The sequence below is a fragment of the Equus asinus genome, chromosome 23 (assembly GCF_041296235.1).
Source record: "Equus asinus isolate D_3611 breed Donkey chromosome 23, EquAss-T2T_v2, whole genome shotgun sequence".
Classification (NCBI taxonomy): Eukaryota; Metazoa; Chordata; class Mammalia; order Perissodactyla; family Equidae; genus Equus; species Equus asinus.
In genome coordinates this window covers 17,297,818-17,311,469 of record NC_091812.1, presented here as the reverse complement: position 1 = coordinate 17,311,469, position 13,652 = coordinate 17,297,818, and the positions used below count along the sequence as shown (strand labels likewise).

The following is a 13,652-nucleotide window of genomic DNA, read 5'->3' as shown; positions in this document are numbered from 1 at the left end:
ACTTTGTGCTAACTCTGAGGAGTGTCAAAACTGAACTGGACTTCCACTTCCAGGAAGAGGGAATATATGCATTTTTCCTATTCCTCCCACTAAGCACAACTAAAAACTCTGAACGTTATATTTAAAACAAACACAAGAAAACTCTGAAAGGTGGAGAGAAGGAGGCAGACTGACTCGGGACCTCAGGATCTGAAGGACACCCAGCAGTGTCACTGCAGAATCCGCAGGAAGCCTGCATTTCCACGCCCCCAACAGTAATGAGGCCCTCTGCCTCCCCATGGGGCGGTGTCAGAGGACGTCAGGGAGGAGTCAGGGCTCTACGCCTGCCCAGAGGTTTCAACCAAAAATCACGCATCACATCAAGAATGGGATGAAAAGAGAGAATCAACAGATCCCAACACCGACAGGAGACAGCAACTGAAATGATCTGACGAAGATTTTAAAGCAGCCACCAGAAAAATGTTTCAATGAACAATTAAAACTTGCTTGAAAGAAATGAAAAACTACATAGTCTCAGCAAAGAAATAAAAAGTCCTAGCAAACAAATAAAACATACAAATAAGAACCAAATGGAAATTTTAGAACTGAAAAATGCAATAACAAAAATAAAAAAACTCAGTGGAGGAAAGAATCAGTCAACTGGAAGACAGAACAACAGGTATTATCCAATCTGAACACAAAAGGAAACAGACTGGGGGGAAAAAAGAGCAGAGCTGCAGGGACGTGTGACTCTAAAAGACGGCCTGATTTCGTGTCATCAGAATCTGGGGAGAAGGAGAAGACAACTTCCCCAGCAAGGCCCGCGGAGCTGATCACTTTCGTGCCCGTCTTCAAGATAGTACTCTTATTCACTCCCTCCCATGACAATATAAACTCTCTGCCCTGCCCGGATCACGGTGAGCTCCCCAGATTCTCTTTCTTTTCTAGAACAAGTCCTAATCCCCCTTCTCTACTCCCCATTCTGTAAGACTCACTTCTAAACGGCCTTTCCTAAGAAGTCTTACTCTGGGTCACAGACAGGCACTCATCAAAATGATACAATTTGGTTGAGAAAATATCAAAAGGCACTTTCAAAAAGTGGATAAGTCAGCATCAGGTTTGGCTGCATGAAGCACACAGGCCCTAAGATAGCAGTTTACCTTTTCCACACATAAAAGAGCTCTGGATGTAGGTCATCCAAGGCCCGTATGGCAGCTCTGAGTCACCAAAACTCCAGGCTTCTCTTTCTGTCTCAATATCCTAGCACTGGTTTCTATCCTTACGATTACCTCATGATCCAGGATGGCTGCTAGTGGTCCAGCCATCTTGTCTGAGTTCTGGGCAGCAGGAAGGAAGGAGGAGGGAAGGGGTGTGCAGTGGCCTGTCCTCATTTTCAGAGGCCTTCCTACAAGTCCCACCCCACAATTTCCTTTCCCCACTGGCCAGACCTTAGTCAACTGGCCATACCTAACTGCAAGGAAGGATTAGAAATGTAGTATTCTTGCTGGGAAAAAAAAATGAATAGATTTGGATAAGCACTGACCAGTCTTTGCCACAGGCAGTTTCGAAAATGAATCATGTCCCAAGTTGAGAACATATCCAATTACATCCTACATTAATTTAAATGGATTAGAGCTGGAGACAGCAGTATGAATTCATGCTTAACTTAATCTAGATACAGACATACACACACGTATCTCTTTGCTCTGTCATCTGAGAAGGCCTAGCAGCAATGACACCCTGGGAGCAACAAGACGCCTTGTGCCACGATCTTGGTTTCTAATACCATTCTCTAATAAGAAGAACCAGGGCTCCCTGGAGAAATGGTGGATTGGTTGATTCCAGGACTGGGACAGGAAATATATAAGTCTGAAGCGTCTTCTGGTGCCAGAGTGTAAGAAAGTGCTATAAAAAAAAAAGGGGGGAAGGGGCACAATACTGAGGATATGTCGACTGGATAAGGGAGTCAGTTGAAGCAGCTCCCAAAGGCCAAAGCTGGAGCAATTTGAGCAAAAAAATAAAAATTGGATTATAACCCAAAGTATAAAATAAATATCCATGAGTCCATCCTGACATAAACAAATAAGTAGCCTGATAGATAAGAAGAGTCAAATCTCCCGTGCAGGAAAATTCCAATGTATACAGATACCCCACCCTAAGGAAGCGGAGCATAAACCTGCGCCGTCTCTAAGTGCAGGCTCCCACAGGGACTTCCTTCCGAAGATGACAGAGCAGAGGGAGAAAGCAGAGTAACCTCCTGCTGGGGAAACCTGACCAACACGCCTCCAGCAGGGGACCAGCTGAACGTCGTCGCAGTGACAAGCCCTCCTCATGGGAAGGGACGGGAGCCGCGCTTCCACTCCGCAGCCTTCCTCCCAGAAGTGCCGCCCCAGAGGAGCGACCAGAAAAACACCGGATAAACGACGACTGAAGGACATTCCATAAAACACCGACCAGTACTCCTCAAAACTGTCAAGATCATAAAAAAGAGAGTCTGGGAAACTGTCACAGCCAGGGGGAGCCTCAGGAAACATGACAACTAAATGTCATGTGTGTCCTGGAACAGAAAAAGGACATCAGGGAGAACCGGAATAAATCTGAGGATGTCTGAATCAAGCATGAACTTCAGTTAATAATGAATCTATATTGGTTAATTAATCGTGACAAATATACTATCCTAAAGTGTTAACAATAAGGAAAACTGGGTGTGGGGTATACAGGAACTCTGTATTCTCTTTTCAGTAATTCTGTGAATCTAAACTGTTCAAGAATTTAAAATTTGGGGCTGGCCCCGTGGCTGAGTGGTTAAGTTCATGCGCTCCGCTGCAGGCGGCCCAGTGTTTCGTTGGTTCGAATCCAGGGTGCAGACATGGCACTGCTCATCAAACCACGCTGAGGCAGCATCCCACATGCCACAGCTAGAAGGACCCACAACAAAGAATATACAACTATGTACTGGGGGGCTTTGGGGAGAAAAAGGAAAAAAAAAAATAAAATCTTTAAAAAAAAAAAGAAAGTAAAATTTATTTTTAAAAAATAAATAAAACTAAATTGAAACAAACTGGAGGACACCCGGTTGGCGTCAGAGAATTACGGTTGGTGCGTACAATCTAATCAGCCCGAGCTCCCAACGAGCTGAGACATTCGGAGGCATCGCTTCAGCTCTCTGCCTGGAATTTAAGTGTACCTCAAATGTCAGAGCTTCGAAGAAACTGAGAGAACTCCCTGCCTGTACAGGTAAGGAAGCCAGGCGGTGAGCTGACTGTCTGACACCGACAGAAAGCGCTAAGGCGGACACCAGAGCCACACGTCAGCTCCTGACTGTGCCGTGTCTTCTCCACACACAGGCATTTCAGAGCAAGCGTCAGGGCACTCAGCCTCCACCCCTGGGACACAGCCTTCTGGTCAGAGGACTGACTGGGTCTCATTGTCCCACACATACAGGGGCATCGAGTATTGTGGAAATAATGAAAGACAGGCTTCCTGGCCGTGGACAGCTTACACATCGGGAGAAGACTTGGTGAAAAATTCATGTAAATAAAATTCTCACAAACATGCCAGCCCCAGGCAGTGGAATGGTCCAAAGTACCTTAAATACAGCGAACGACAGAGAGATGCCAGTATCCTGAAAGAACTAACCACAACCGATTCATTGCTACTGAGCAATGCCGCAGAAGCTCAGGATGGCAAGTGAGCAGGGGCACGGCGTTCCTGAGCCTTTAAACCTACAAAAGGCAAATGCTGTTTCCACCCACTCTCAGCCCGGCCAAAATCTAGAACAAGGAGCCTCTCTCCGAGCCTCCAGATGAAGGCCGGCTGTCCACACCCGAGCTCAACAGCAGCAAGAGGAACCACCTCAGAACGAAGCTCAAATTCTCGGACAGATCAGCAGATGGCGACACTGTTACTTCCTGAGCCTCAGGCTGGCTTCTTCCCACATGCACATGGCAAATATTCAGGCATCAACTGGAGCTAAAATGTAGGACATACAGGACTGGGCACCAGCGACTATTCTAACTGGTGCAACTGACAATCAGAGTACTATGAACGGAATGTGCTCAATCCAGCAATTGACCAAGGCAGGGGAGCTGACCGTCCAGGATGCTATCATCAGAGTATGACTACTCACAGTCCGGGAAGAGCATTCACAAACTGTTTCCTCCTGGCTTGGAGATGAGATGGCAGGCAGTTCATCTGATACACCTCCTCTGAGCACTTTGGGGAGAGACTGCAAGGTTGTGTTTGGCTCACATACAGTGATCGCTTAGTGATATCTGCCACAGGTGTAGGAATAAGAAGAGGGGACAAGTGCTGACTCTGATACTGGAGAAAGAACACTAACTTATGCATCAGGAAATCTGGCCTGTCAGCTTTTTCATTCTCAGCACTGCCCTCTGTAAAAGGATTAGACCAGAAAGGGGGTTTTAACAGAGGGCATGCAGGTATGCTTCTGAGGTCCCACAAAGTGAACACACAACTTTGTGTATATATCCATTTATAAATTTGCTAACAAGGTGTCCATACATTTTATTGGATTCTCAAAAAGTGTCCATAATCCAAAGAAAGTTAAGAAAAACGAACTCTTTCCAGTTTTCAACATTCCATGAACATCATCCCTGGAAGCATCCAGCATCTGGTGGTACAAGGGACAACTAGTGAAACAGATGTGGTCAGCTAGCAAGAGTTTCCAACCCAGCTATCACCCTCCTAAGGGAAGAGTGTGGCCCACAAGAGCCAACCCAGGTTAGAACATTCTGCTCGCTACCTGTCTGAACGCTCCTACACGGGGAGCCGAGCTGCACGCCCTGTCACTGGGCCCTGGCTGACTTCCAGCTAGGTCAAAATCTTCTGCGTCAGCATTTATCAAGGGAGGCCATTGATGGCTTACTGTATTCCAATCACTGAAAGCGAAACGCGTGTGCTAAGGCATCCTTCAAAGATGAGTAAGACTGGGGCACTTCCTTCTCGGTGGTTACCAGCCTAGCTCAGGGTTTCTTACCTGGCACTCCTGGCGTCTGGGGCAGGTAGAACTCTGCTGTGGGAGCAGCCCTGTGCACTGTAGGTTCTGAGCGGCAGTCCTGTTCTCGGCACACTAGAAGCTGGTAGCACCCTCTCCCGAGCTGTGATAACCAAAAACTTCTCTAGACGTTGCCAAAGGTCTCCTGGGGGCAAAACTGCCACCCACGGAGAACCGATGGGCTGGCCGAATAAGGCTCCATGCGCATATTTTCTCATTGCGTTTCCCTTGCTTTGACTGTTTGCGCATGTCCTTTCTGTATTTACATATTTGATCTTAAAGTAATCAGGAAGATATCTCGGTGAGTGGACAATCTTTTGGAAGGAACATCAGAATCCCTACAAGGGCAACGGGCGTAAGGAAGCTTACTCTCCTGCATTGCTGGTGACCTTCCAGAGGGCAATGTGGCAATGGATACCAAGTGGCACACTAACCCTACAGGTGAGTCTTTTTTAGAAGGAAATAATCCAAAATGATAATTTTTAAAAGTTATATGCATTGATGTCAGGCAAGTTATAATAACCGAAATTTAGAAGTAACCTAAATATCCAACAAACAGGGAAACAGTAAATTAAATGTGGTACCTATACATTATGGAATATTAACCAGCCATTTTTTACGATAAAACATTTTGAAGCAATATGCATTTTTACATATACATAATGCAAGTGAAAAAATGATTTAAAAATTTTAATGGCAACTGCAATTATGTAAAAAATTCATACGCACTTGGACACAGACTAGAGAGAAGTCAGTCACAGGGAAAAGAGGGCTGGGGTCACGGGGGCTAGTTGTCCCCAAATCCCAAACTTCCTGTGCTTGAGTTATACTGTTTTTATGAGGAAAAAAAGGAGAAAAAATACACAGACTACAACTTCATTCTCCACCCTCTAAATTGGTTTTTATTCTCTCATGAATGGGTTAAGGTAACTTTTTTAAAGCTTATTGTTCTCTTTTGATCACAAAAGCACTCCAAGAAGTGAAAGTGTAGAACTTTCACGTGTGACTGAAGTCATCAGCTGGAAACAGGCTGTCCCAACTGCGAGCAGGAGGCCTAATGCGCAGCAGGTGACCGCTCACAGCACCACACCTGGGCTCCCGCCACACACACAAAAAGGGAAATCCCTGAGATTACGGACACTTAATTCGCTTGACTGGAGGCATCATTTCACGATGTACAGTTATACCAAATCGTCATGTTTTACACTTAAATACACACAATGATTATTTGTCAATCACACCTCAATAAAGCTGAAAAAAATAAAAGTACTCCACTCTCACCGCAGAAATTTGGAAAGACCTTAAAAGTCTCAAGAAAACAAAATGCCCACAACGCCAACAGCCAGTGATAAATCAGACTGATATTATGCCAGAATGCCTTCTACTCTGTGAGTTGGACTTGGGTCACATCTGAGCACTTCTGGAAGACATTTTTAAAGGCTTTAGATTATCGACTTAACCAGTACACCTATGCTTTACGGACTTTTAAACTCTGTTAAGTTCTGAAGCATGCGGAGCAAATCATTCCTGCTAAGGGACTGCCCTCTTATTACTGTCTATGGTGAGCCCACTGGTGAACTTTTCCACAGCTTTCTGAAGCACTGCTGACACTTCAAACGTAAAATGCATGAAGGACACGACTTGTAGAAGGGACCGAGGCTTTCCCGCAGGGCCCTGCATGCTCCATACTGGAAGGGCGGGGGAGCGGAGGCTGGACCCTGCCTGCCGCCCTCCGTTTAGAACAGGTCAGCCCCCTAGGGGCACGCACTTACAGGTCGTAGGAGAACTTCCTCTCCAGGTTGGTCTGGTTCTTCTGGAACTGGAGGACATCCTGCTGCAGTCTGCCGTAATTCTTCTGCAGGGCCTTTAGCTGGTCTGTGCCGAGAGGGGGGCACGAGATCGCACATGTCACTGGCACACCGTCATGACAGGGCACACCATCAAAACCCACAGACAAGAACACGATGGGCGGCGGGACATGGGGGCGGGGAGGGAGGGAGAGGGCAGAAGACAGGCAGTCATCACTACGTTGGCCTTGGAAGTGGCCCTGGAAGGAAGACCAGGGCCCCGCAGGAGCCTGCACCCTGACTCTTTACTAGACGGCTCTTTAAATGTCCTTTTTGAAGGGGAAAGAAGGCGCAGCGCGGAGCAGAGGCGGACTCACCTTGCAGCGTCCTGATGAGCCTCTCGCCCGCCGTGATGTTGTTCACCAGCACCGCCTGCAGGAAGACACACAGATGGAGCCGCAGCACATGCGCAGGCCCAGGACGCGCCCAGCAGCTGCGGGGGCTCCCGGGGCAGCGCTGAGCCACGTGGCCCAGCAGGGCAGGGGGCCGGGGCTGCCCCAGCTCTAGATGCACTCCCCCTCCACCACGGACCCCTCGGCCCTCTGCGCAGCCCGGGACACAGCGCCGCCTGAGCCCAGGTGGCCAGCAGAAGGAAGGGCCGGGCGCAGGGTGCACAGCCAGGCAGCTGTCTGCACTCCCGTCCTCTCCTGCCCGCAGTCATGACCCCTGGGGCAAGGCGCGTCGGGGAAAGCCGACAATGGAGGAGGGAAGAAGCAACATAGGGCTCAAGAAGACAAAGAAAAAAAGGAAGAAGTGTGAGTGTGGCATCCAGCGTGACAAGCGGCCTGTAAAGGCCGCGTCCCTGGCGAGCACTCCACGTCTACGCCGTGTTCACTCCTCACTGCAGGGGCACGGGCAGCAGGGCTACCCACTTTAGGGGACAGGAAACGGAGGCACAGGCTCAAGGGCACGTGACTCTCTTAACAGCTACAGGACCCGAGCCCGGTGGCTCCTTCCAGACTGCGAGCTCCTCAGCACGACTTCCAAACTGGGAGGGGACCCCAAGCAGGATGCCAGCTTAGCAGACACAGCCAGTGCTAAACCCAAGTAAACCCTGACAAAGAGAGGGCGAGAATGGTGAACGTCCGAGGGTAGCACATGGTGTACGACGACAGCCACACCACCTCGCTCTTCTGCGCCTCTGTGGTCTGCCTGTGCCCTCTCTGTCCAGCCCTCACTCTCTTCGGCCTGGACAGAGCCAGGAGTGAATACAGGAGTGTGTTCCCAGAAACGAAAGCTGGCCAAATGAATCTGGTGCTTATTTTGGGAGATCTGAGGACACACAACATTTCCTGGCACAACAAGGAAGAAGTGACAGTAGTAATATCTGTATAATTAATCTCTCAGGGAGAGAGTATCAAGAGGAGTGTTTCTAGATGCTCGACATGGGCAGGGAGCAAAGAGAACCGGAAGTGACAGGAGGACTCAGCTCCCAGCTCCTGCTCCAGTCAGAAAAGGCCTGCACAGGTTCAATGAAAAAGACAGAAGATTAGCCTAAGACCCAGCAGTCCCACTTCCGGGTATACATCCAAAGAACTCAAAGCAAGCTCTTGAAGAGATACCTGCACCCCCACGTTCACGGCAGCATCACTCACAACAGCCAAGAGCTGGAGGCAACCCAGTGTCCCTCAACGGACGAATGGAGAACGACAACTGGTACATACACACAATGGAATATTATGCAGCCTTTAAAAAAGAGGAGTGTCACATGCCGCAACATGGATGAACTCTGAGGACATTATGCCAAGCAAATCAAGCCAGACACAAAAGGAGAAACAGTGTATGATTCCACTCACATGAATTGTTTAAAGCAATCAAAATAATAGAAACAGAAAGTAGAAAGGTGATTGCCATGGGCTGGGGGAAAGGGCATAGATTTCACTCTTGCACGATGAAAAAGTTTTGCTGCACAACAAGGTGAACATATTTATCACGACTGAGTTGTACATTGAGACTTCCACCTCACATAAGTATCAAAACCACCTTCCCGCTGAACATCAGTGCTGAAAGAAAACAGAAAAAGGGCAGGAACAGGGAAATGATTATGCGCTAGTCATCTCGAAAGCTGCTCTCTCTCAGGTAAGTCATTTCTACAAAAATTATGGCGATGTGACCAGTCCCTTCACGCATTCCCCTCAGCCTGAGCCCAAAAAAACCCATACTGGAGTCTGCAACTATTTGAGGGTTTAAGAAGGTTTAGGAACTGCTGCAGGCTGCAATATTTGAAGATACTTCTGTCGCCCATGTGACTTCACTCTTCCAAAGAAAATATATTCTAGTTATCTTCCCCCACCTACTTACTTATGCATGGAAAAATACAGTCTCCACTTAAGAAAAGGAGAAAAGGATTGCAAAATGCCAGCGAGATCTTTTATATGCAGTTCTATATTTACTGAAAATCTTGTTGACTCATTTCCAGGAAAACTATGAAAATGCTTCTACCTTCTTTTTGGGTTCAGTACAAACAAAAGAAAACACCTGCATTAGACAAAATTACTTTTAAATGAATTATATATTCTACTCTAACAGCCCAGCTGCTGTTCACATCACGGGCAGCTGTACTTGCTGGTGTGCGTGAACTGTCCCCTGGGAACGCTCACGGGAGACAGGGAGGCTGTAGGTGCCACCAGACTTTACCTGGAAACTAAACTCAGAGGACTCGGTGCATCACCCACGGACAAACTTACTGTGACCATTCAAGAATGGAAACAAGTATATTCGATCCAACTATTTCTACATTAGATTCCTAGAAAAATAAGCTCAATATTTCATGGAAATTTTCAAAGCAGTAAATCTACAACAAATTATCATGTTCTGAAAGCTCAATAAGATGTGAATGACTAAATTTTAAAAATACTAATGTTTTAAGAGCTCACTGGAAGTGTGACGCTGATCCCATTAAGAAGAGAAGGCAGCCTTTGCTGCTGTATTCGTTTGGCTCATTAAAATAATCAACCTGCTGTGAAGGTGGGGTTCCACCTTTAAGCCTCGCTCAAGAGGACCCTCCAACTCTCTAACCTTGTCAACCCACCAGCAATCAGGCGCCTGGGGAACTTCTTTGCAATGACATTCCTGTCAGTGCCTCAGGGAGATGAACCTTAAATGAAAATCTTAATCTTAGGGACGTGCGAATGACATTAAGCATGAGTGGAAGAGGAAGTAGTCGTTTGTCTTCTTTTTACCCCTCACCAACTTCAAAACCTCCCAGAGCAGTGCTATCCAACAGAAATACAACGTCAGTCATAAATGGAAAGTTAAAAATTTTCAGTTCTCACATTCAGTAAGAACAAACAGGTTGGGCAAGGATTTGAATAGACATTTCCCCAAAGAAGATACACAGTGGCCAGTAAGTATATGAAAGATGCTCAACATCATTAGTCACTAGAGAAATGCAAATCAAAATGTGAAGATACTGCTTCCCACGCAAAAGGGGACAAGTAAAAAAACCAAAAAAGCAAAGTAGGTATTGACAAGGATGTGGAGAAACTGGAGCCGTCACCACAACTGACGAGAATGTAAAATGGTGGAGTTGCTGTGGGAAACAATTTGGCAGTTCCTCAAAAAATTAGAGTTATCACACAACCCAGTAATTCTACATATAGATCCAAGAGAAATGAAAACATATGTCCACACAAAAACCTGTCCGCACATGTTCACAGCAAGAATTATTCATAACAGTCAGAAAGTGGAAACAACTCAATGTCCATCAAGTGATGAAGGGATAAGCAAAAGGTGGTATATCCATATAACGGATGACTATTCAGCCATAAAAAGGATTGGAGCACTGACACGCTGCAACATGGATGGACCCTGAAAACACTACACTAAGTGAGAGAAGCCAGAGACAAAAGGCCACAAAATGTGTGATTCCACAAATGCATGCCCAGACCAGGCAAATCTAGAAAGTAAAGTAGTGGTTGTCAGGGGCTGGTGGGAGCGGGAAACGGGGAGTGACGGCTTAACAGGTATGTGTTTCTTTTTGGGGCAATAAAACGTTCTGGAATTAGGTAGTGGTGATGGTTGCAGAACATCGTAAATATACCAAAACCCACTGAATGACACACTTTAAAATGGTTAAAATGGTGAGTTTTATGTTGTGTAAATTTTATCCCAATTAACAAAAAGAAACAGGTGAAATTAGGTATTAATGCTTTATTGAATCTAATATATCCAAATTATCATGTCAAGATGTAATCAACATAAAAAGCATTAACGAGATATTTTACTTTTTTTTTTCATACTAAGCCTTTGCAACCCAGCATATTTTACACTTTCAGCACATCTCACTTGAGACATTTTCAGCACTCAACAGTCACTCACCGGTAGGGAAAGCACAGCCCCTGGGGAATAAGAAAGGCGGACAGAGGGACAGTCTGGGAGCAGAGAACTGCCAATTAGTTATTTATTTACAGCATCCCACTGAGATTATACACTCACACCAGCACCCATTAGCAACCACAACAAAACAAGTACTGCCTGCCACACACTTCACACCTATGGCCCCTGTGGGCCAAATGCTGGCTCACCAAACACATGTTCTCAGAGAACCCAGGCACAAAGTGGTGTGGCCACTAGTCCCGTCCACAAAAACCCTACGGTTGACAGCAGTCACTTTTGTGATTAAAAATAAGCACACACAGAAATGTGAACACTGGCTGGATCTTTGTTATGAAGGGATCACTGGCGTTTTTAGTGTGATAATGGTATGAGAATGTTATGAGAAGAGCAGATCCCGCCTTCTACAGATACACAGTGAAACAGGATGGAAACAGTGTGTGTCATCATCACTAGCTTGATGTTGGACACATGTGGGGCCAGCAGACCATTCTGTCTACTTTTTCATGTTTTAACTAGTCTACACACACGGACACACACAGATAATCTTGTCACAGCGCTAATAATTAAAACTGAAAAGCAAAGTTACGAACAAATTCTTTTATAATCAACTTCAAGGCTGGTTTTAGTGGAAAAGAAAGATGAGTTGGAAGATGCTGAGGTAGACTTTTATTTTCTGAAGAAAATTCTGGCTAAGTTCAAGATCTTTCAGAGGCACAGATCCTTCCAGTGTGTTATTTCTTACCTGTAATTTCCCTCGTAAAATTAAGCAGTTTTCTTATCACAGTATATATAACTCCACCAACAATTTTTCAGCTACGATAAGAGCTTTTAAGGCTCATTAATGGGATAAAAGGGAGGAGCAAGAAAAGGAGACACGAGGAGAGAGAGCAAGAGAGAAGGCGGAGGGGGTTTTCTTGAAGAAAATGAAAAGACTTGAAAAGTGGGGAAGGAAATGGAAGATTCCGTGGATTCTGGTTTGGAGTCTGCTAATTTGCTCCTTGTCCTCTGACATATCACTTAACTTCTCCCGGCCTCAGTTTCCCCAGCTGGAACCTAAAGCCTGCCGCGTTTTAACAGGGGCACACGATGGGCATTCAGATTGGCCGATTCTTTATTTTCCGTACTGTCCCCGACACGGCAGCATCTTTAGTAGCCCTGCTCCCCTCGCCCCCTCTAAACGCCAGCAGCACCCGCATCTCTGCAACGTGTGTCACCAACACAAAAAGAAAGCCCCACTCCCTACATTTCCAAGTGGTCCGGAGCGGACGCTGGAGGTTCAACCAGTCAAACCATTGTTCTTTCAAGAGAAACCGTGCAGCGGACACAGAAGAATGACAGTGGAGCCAGGAGAGACGTCCAGGCCCCGGCTCAGCACGCCCGGCCCCCAGCCTCTCCACCACGTGGAGAAACTTCTCCACTGGTCTGACGACCACAAGGATGCCTCCAGCCCCAGCCGTCAGCGATTCTGCAGGCCGCCAGCAGCAGGAGGGAGCGCTCCCGGGCAGCCGGGCGGCAGGGCGGGGCGGGGCGAGCGTGCCGGCAGGAGCCGCGCAGGCGCAGAGCGGCGGGCAGGCCCGGGGAAGCACCGAGCTGGGCCGAGGGGCGGCGGATCCAGCACGTGCAAGCCCGCACGACGGGCGCACTACGAGGGGCAGGGGTGCACAGACCACGCCGCGGCCCGGGGGCTTCCCTGGGGAGGGCGAGGGCAGCCACAGGCCAACTCACAGAGCAGGCCGAGAGGTGCACGGGCTCAGTCCCAGACCCACTCTCGGGAGAGAAAGAAACCCGGGACACTGCAAGTGTCAGCACCTGCAGCCTGGGTTACTCGCGGTAGGGGCTCAGGAGTGAGTGAGAGAATCAGGGATCGGGGTGCGGGTGTTGAAGACAGCGTACGCAGTGAAGCCAGCCAGACACAAAAGCACAAACACTACCATTCCCCTCACGTGAGACCCCTGGAGCAGCCAACCACACCCAGGTAGAGAACGGTGGTGCCGGGGGCGGTGCGCCGGGAACACAGAGTGGGTGGCTAATGGGGCAGAGTTTCAGTTTGGAAAGATAAGTTTCTGGAGAGAGATGGTGGTGACAGTTGCACAATAACGTGAAGGTACGTAATATCACTCAACTGTACACCTCAAAATGGTTAAGATGGGGGCCAGCCTCGTGGCCTAGCGGTTGAGTTGGACTGCTCGGCTTCGCCATCCCTGCTCAGTTCCTGGGCGCGGACCTACTCCCCTTGGCAGTGGCCATCTGTACCTGCGACTCACATACAAGATAGAGGAAGACTGGCACAGATGTTAGCTCAGGGCCAATCTTCCTCAGGAGGAAAAAAAATGGCTAAGATGGTCATTTTTATGTGATGTATGTTCTACCACAATAAAAAAATAACCAAAAAAACTCCACAAAGAATGTGTGTGGGTGAGTCAGTGAATTAGTGTGTGAGGGTGTGGACGTGAGCGAGTGAGTGTAAGTCA

At 47.5% G+C, this 13,652-nt stretch overlaps 1 protein-coding gene across 5 annotated transcripts in view; it reads right to left on the bottom strand.

The window, feature by feature from the left end:
- The window catches only part of GOLM1 (golgi membrane protein 1), a 53,909-nt gene that overhangs the window by 16,676 nt on the left and 23,581 nt on the right, over positions 1-13,652 (bottom strand). For all 5 annotated transcript variants that reach the window (XM_044757030.2, XM_014826960.3, XM_014826959.3 and 2 more), the window contains 2 exons: positions 7,161-7,215; positions 6,769-6,871 (listed from right to left, as the gene is read on the bottom strand). In XM_044757030.2, coding sequence (XP_044612965.1) covers positions 6,769-6,871; positions 7,161-7,215 — 158 coding nt within the window. The remainder of the gene's footprint in view (positions 1-6,768; positions 6,872-7,160; positions 7,216-13,652) is intronic.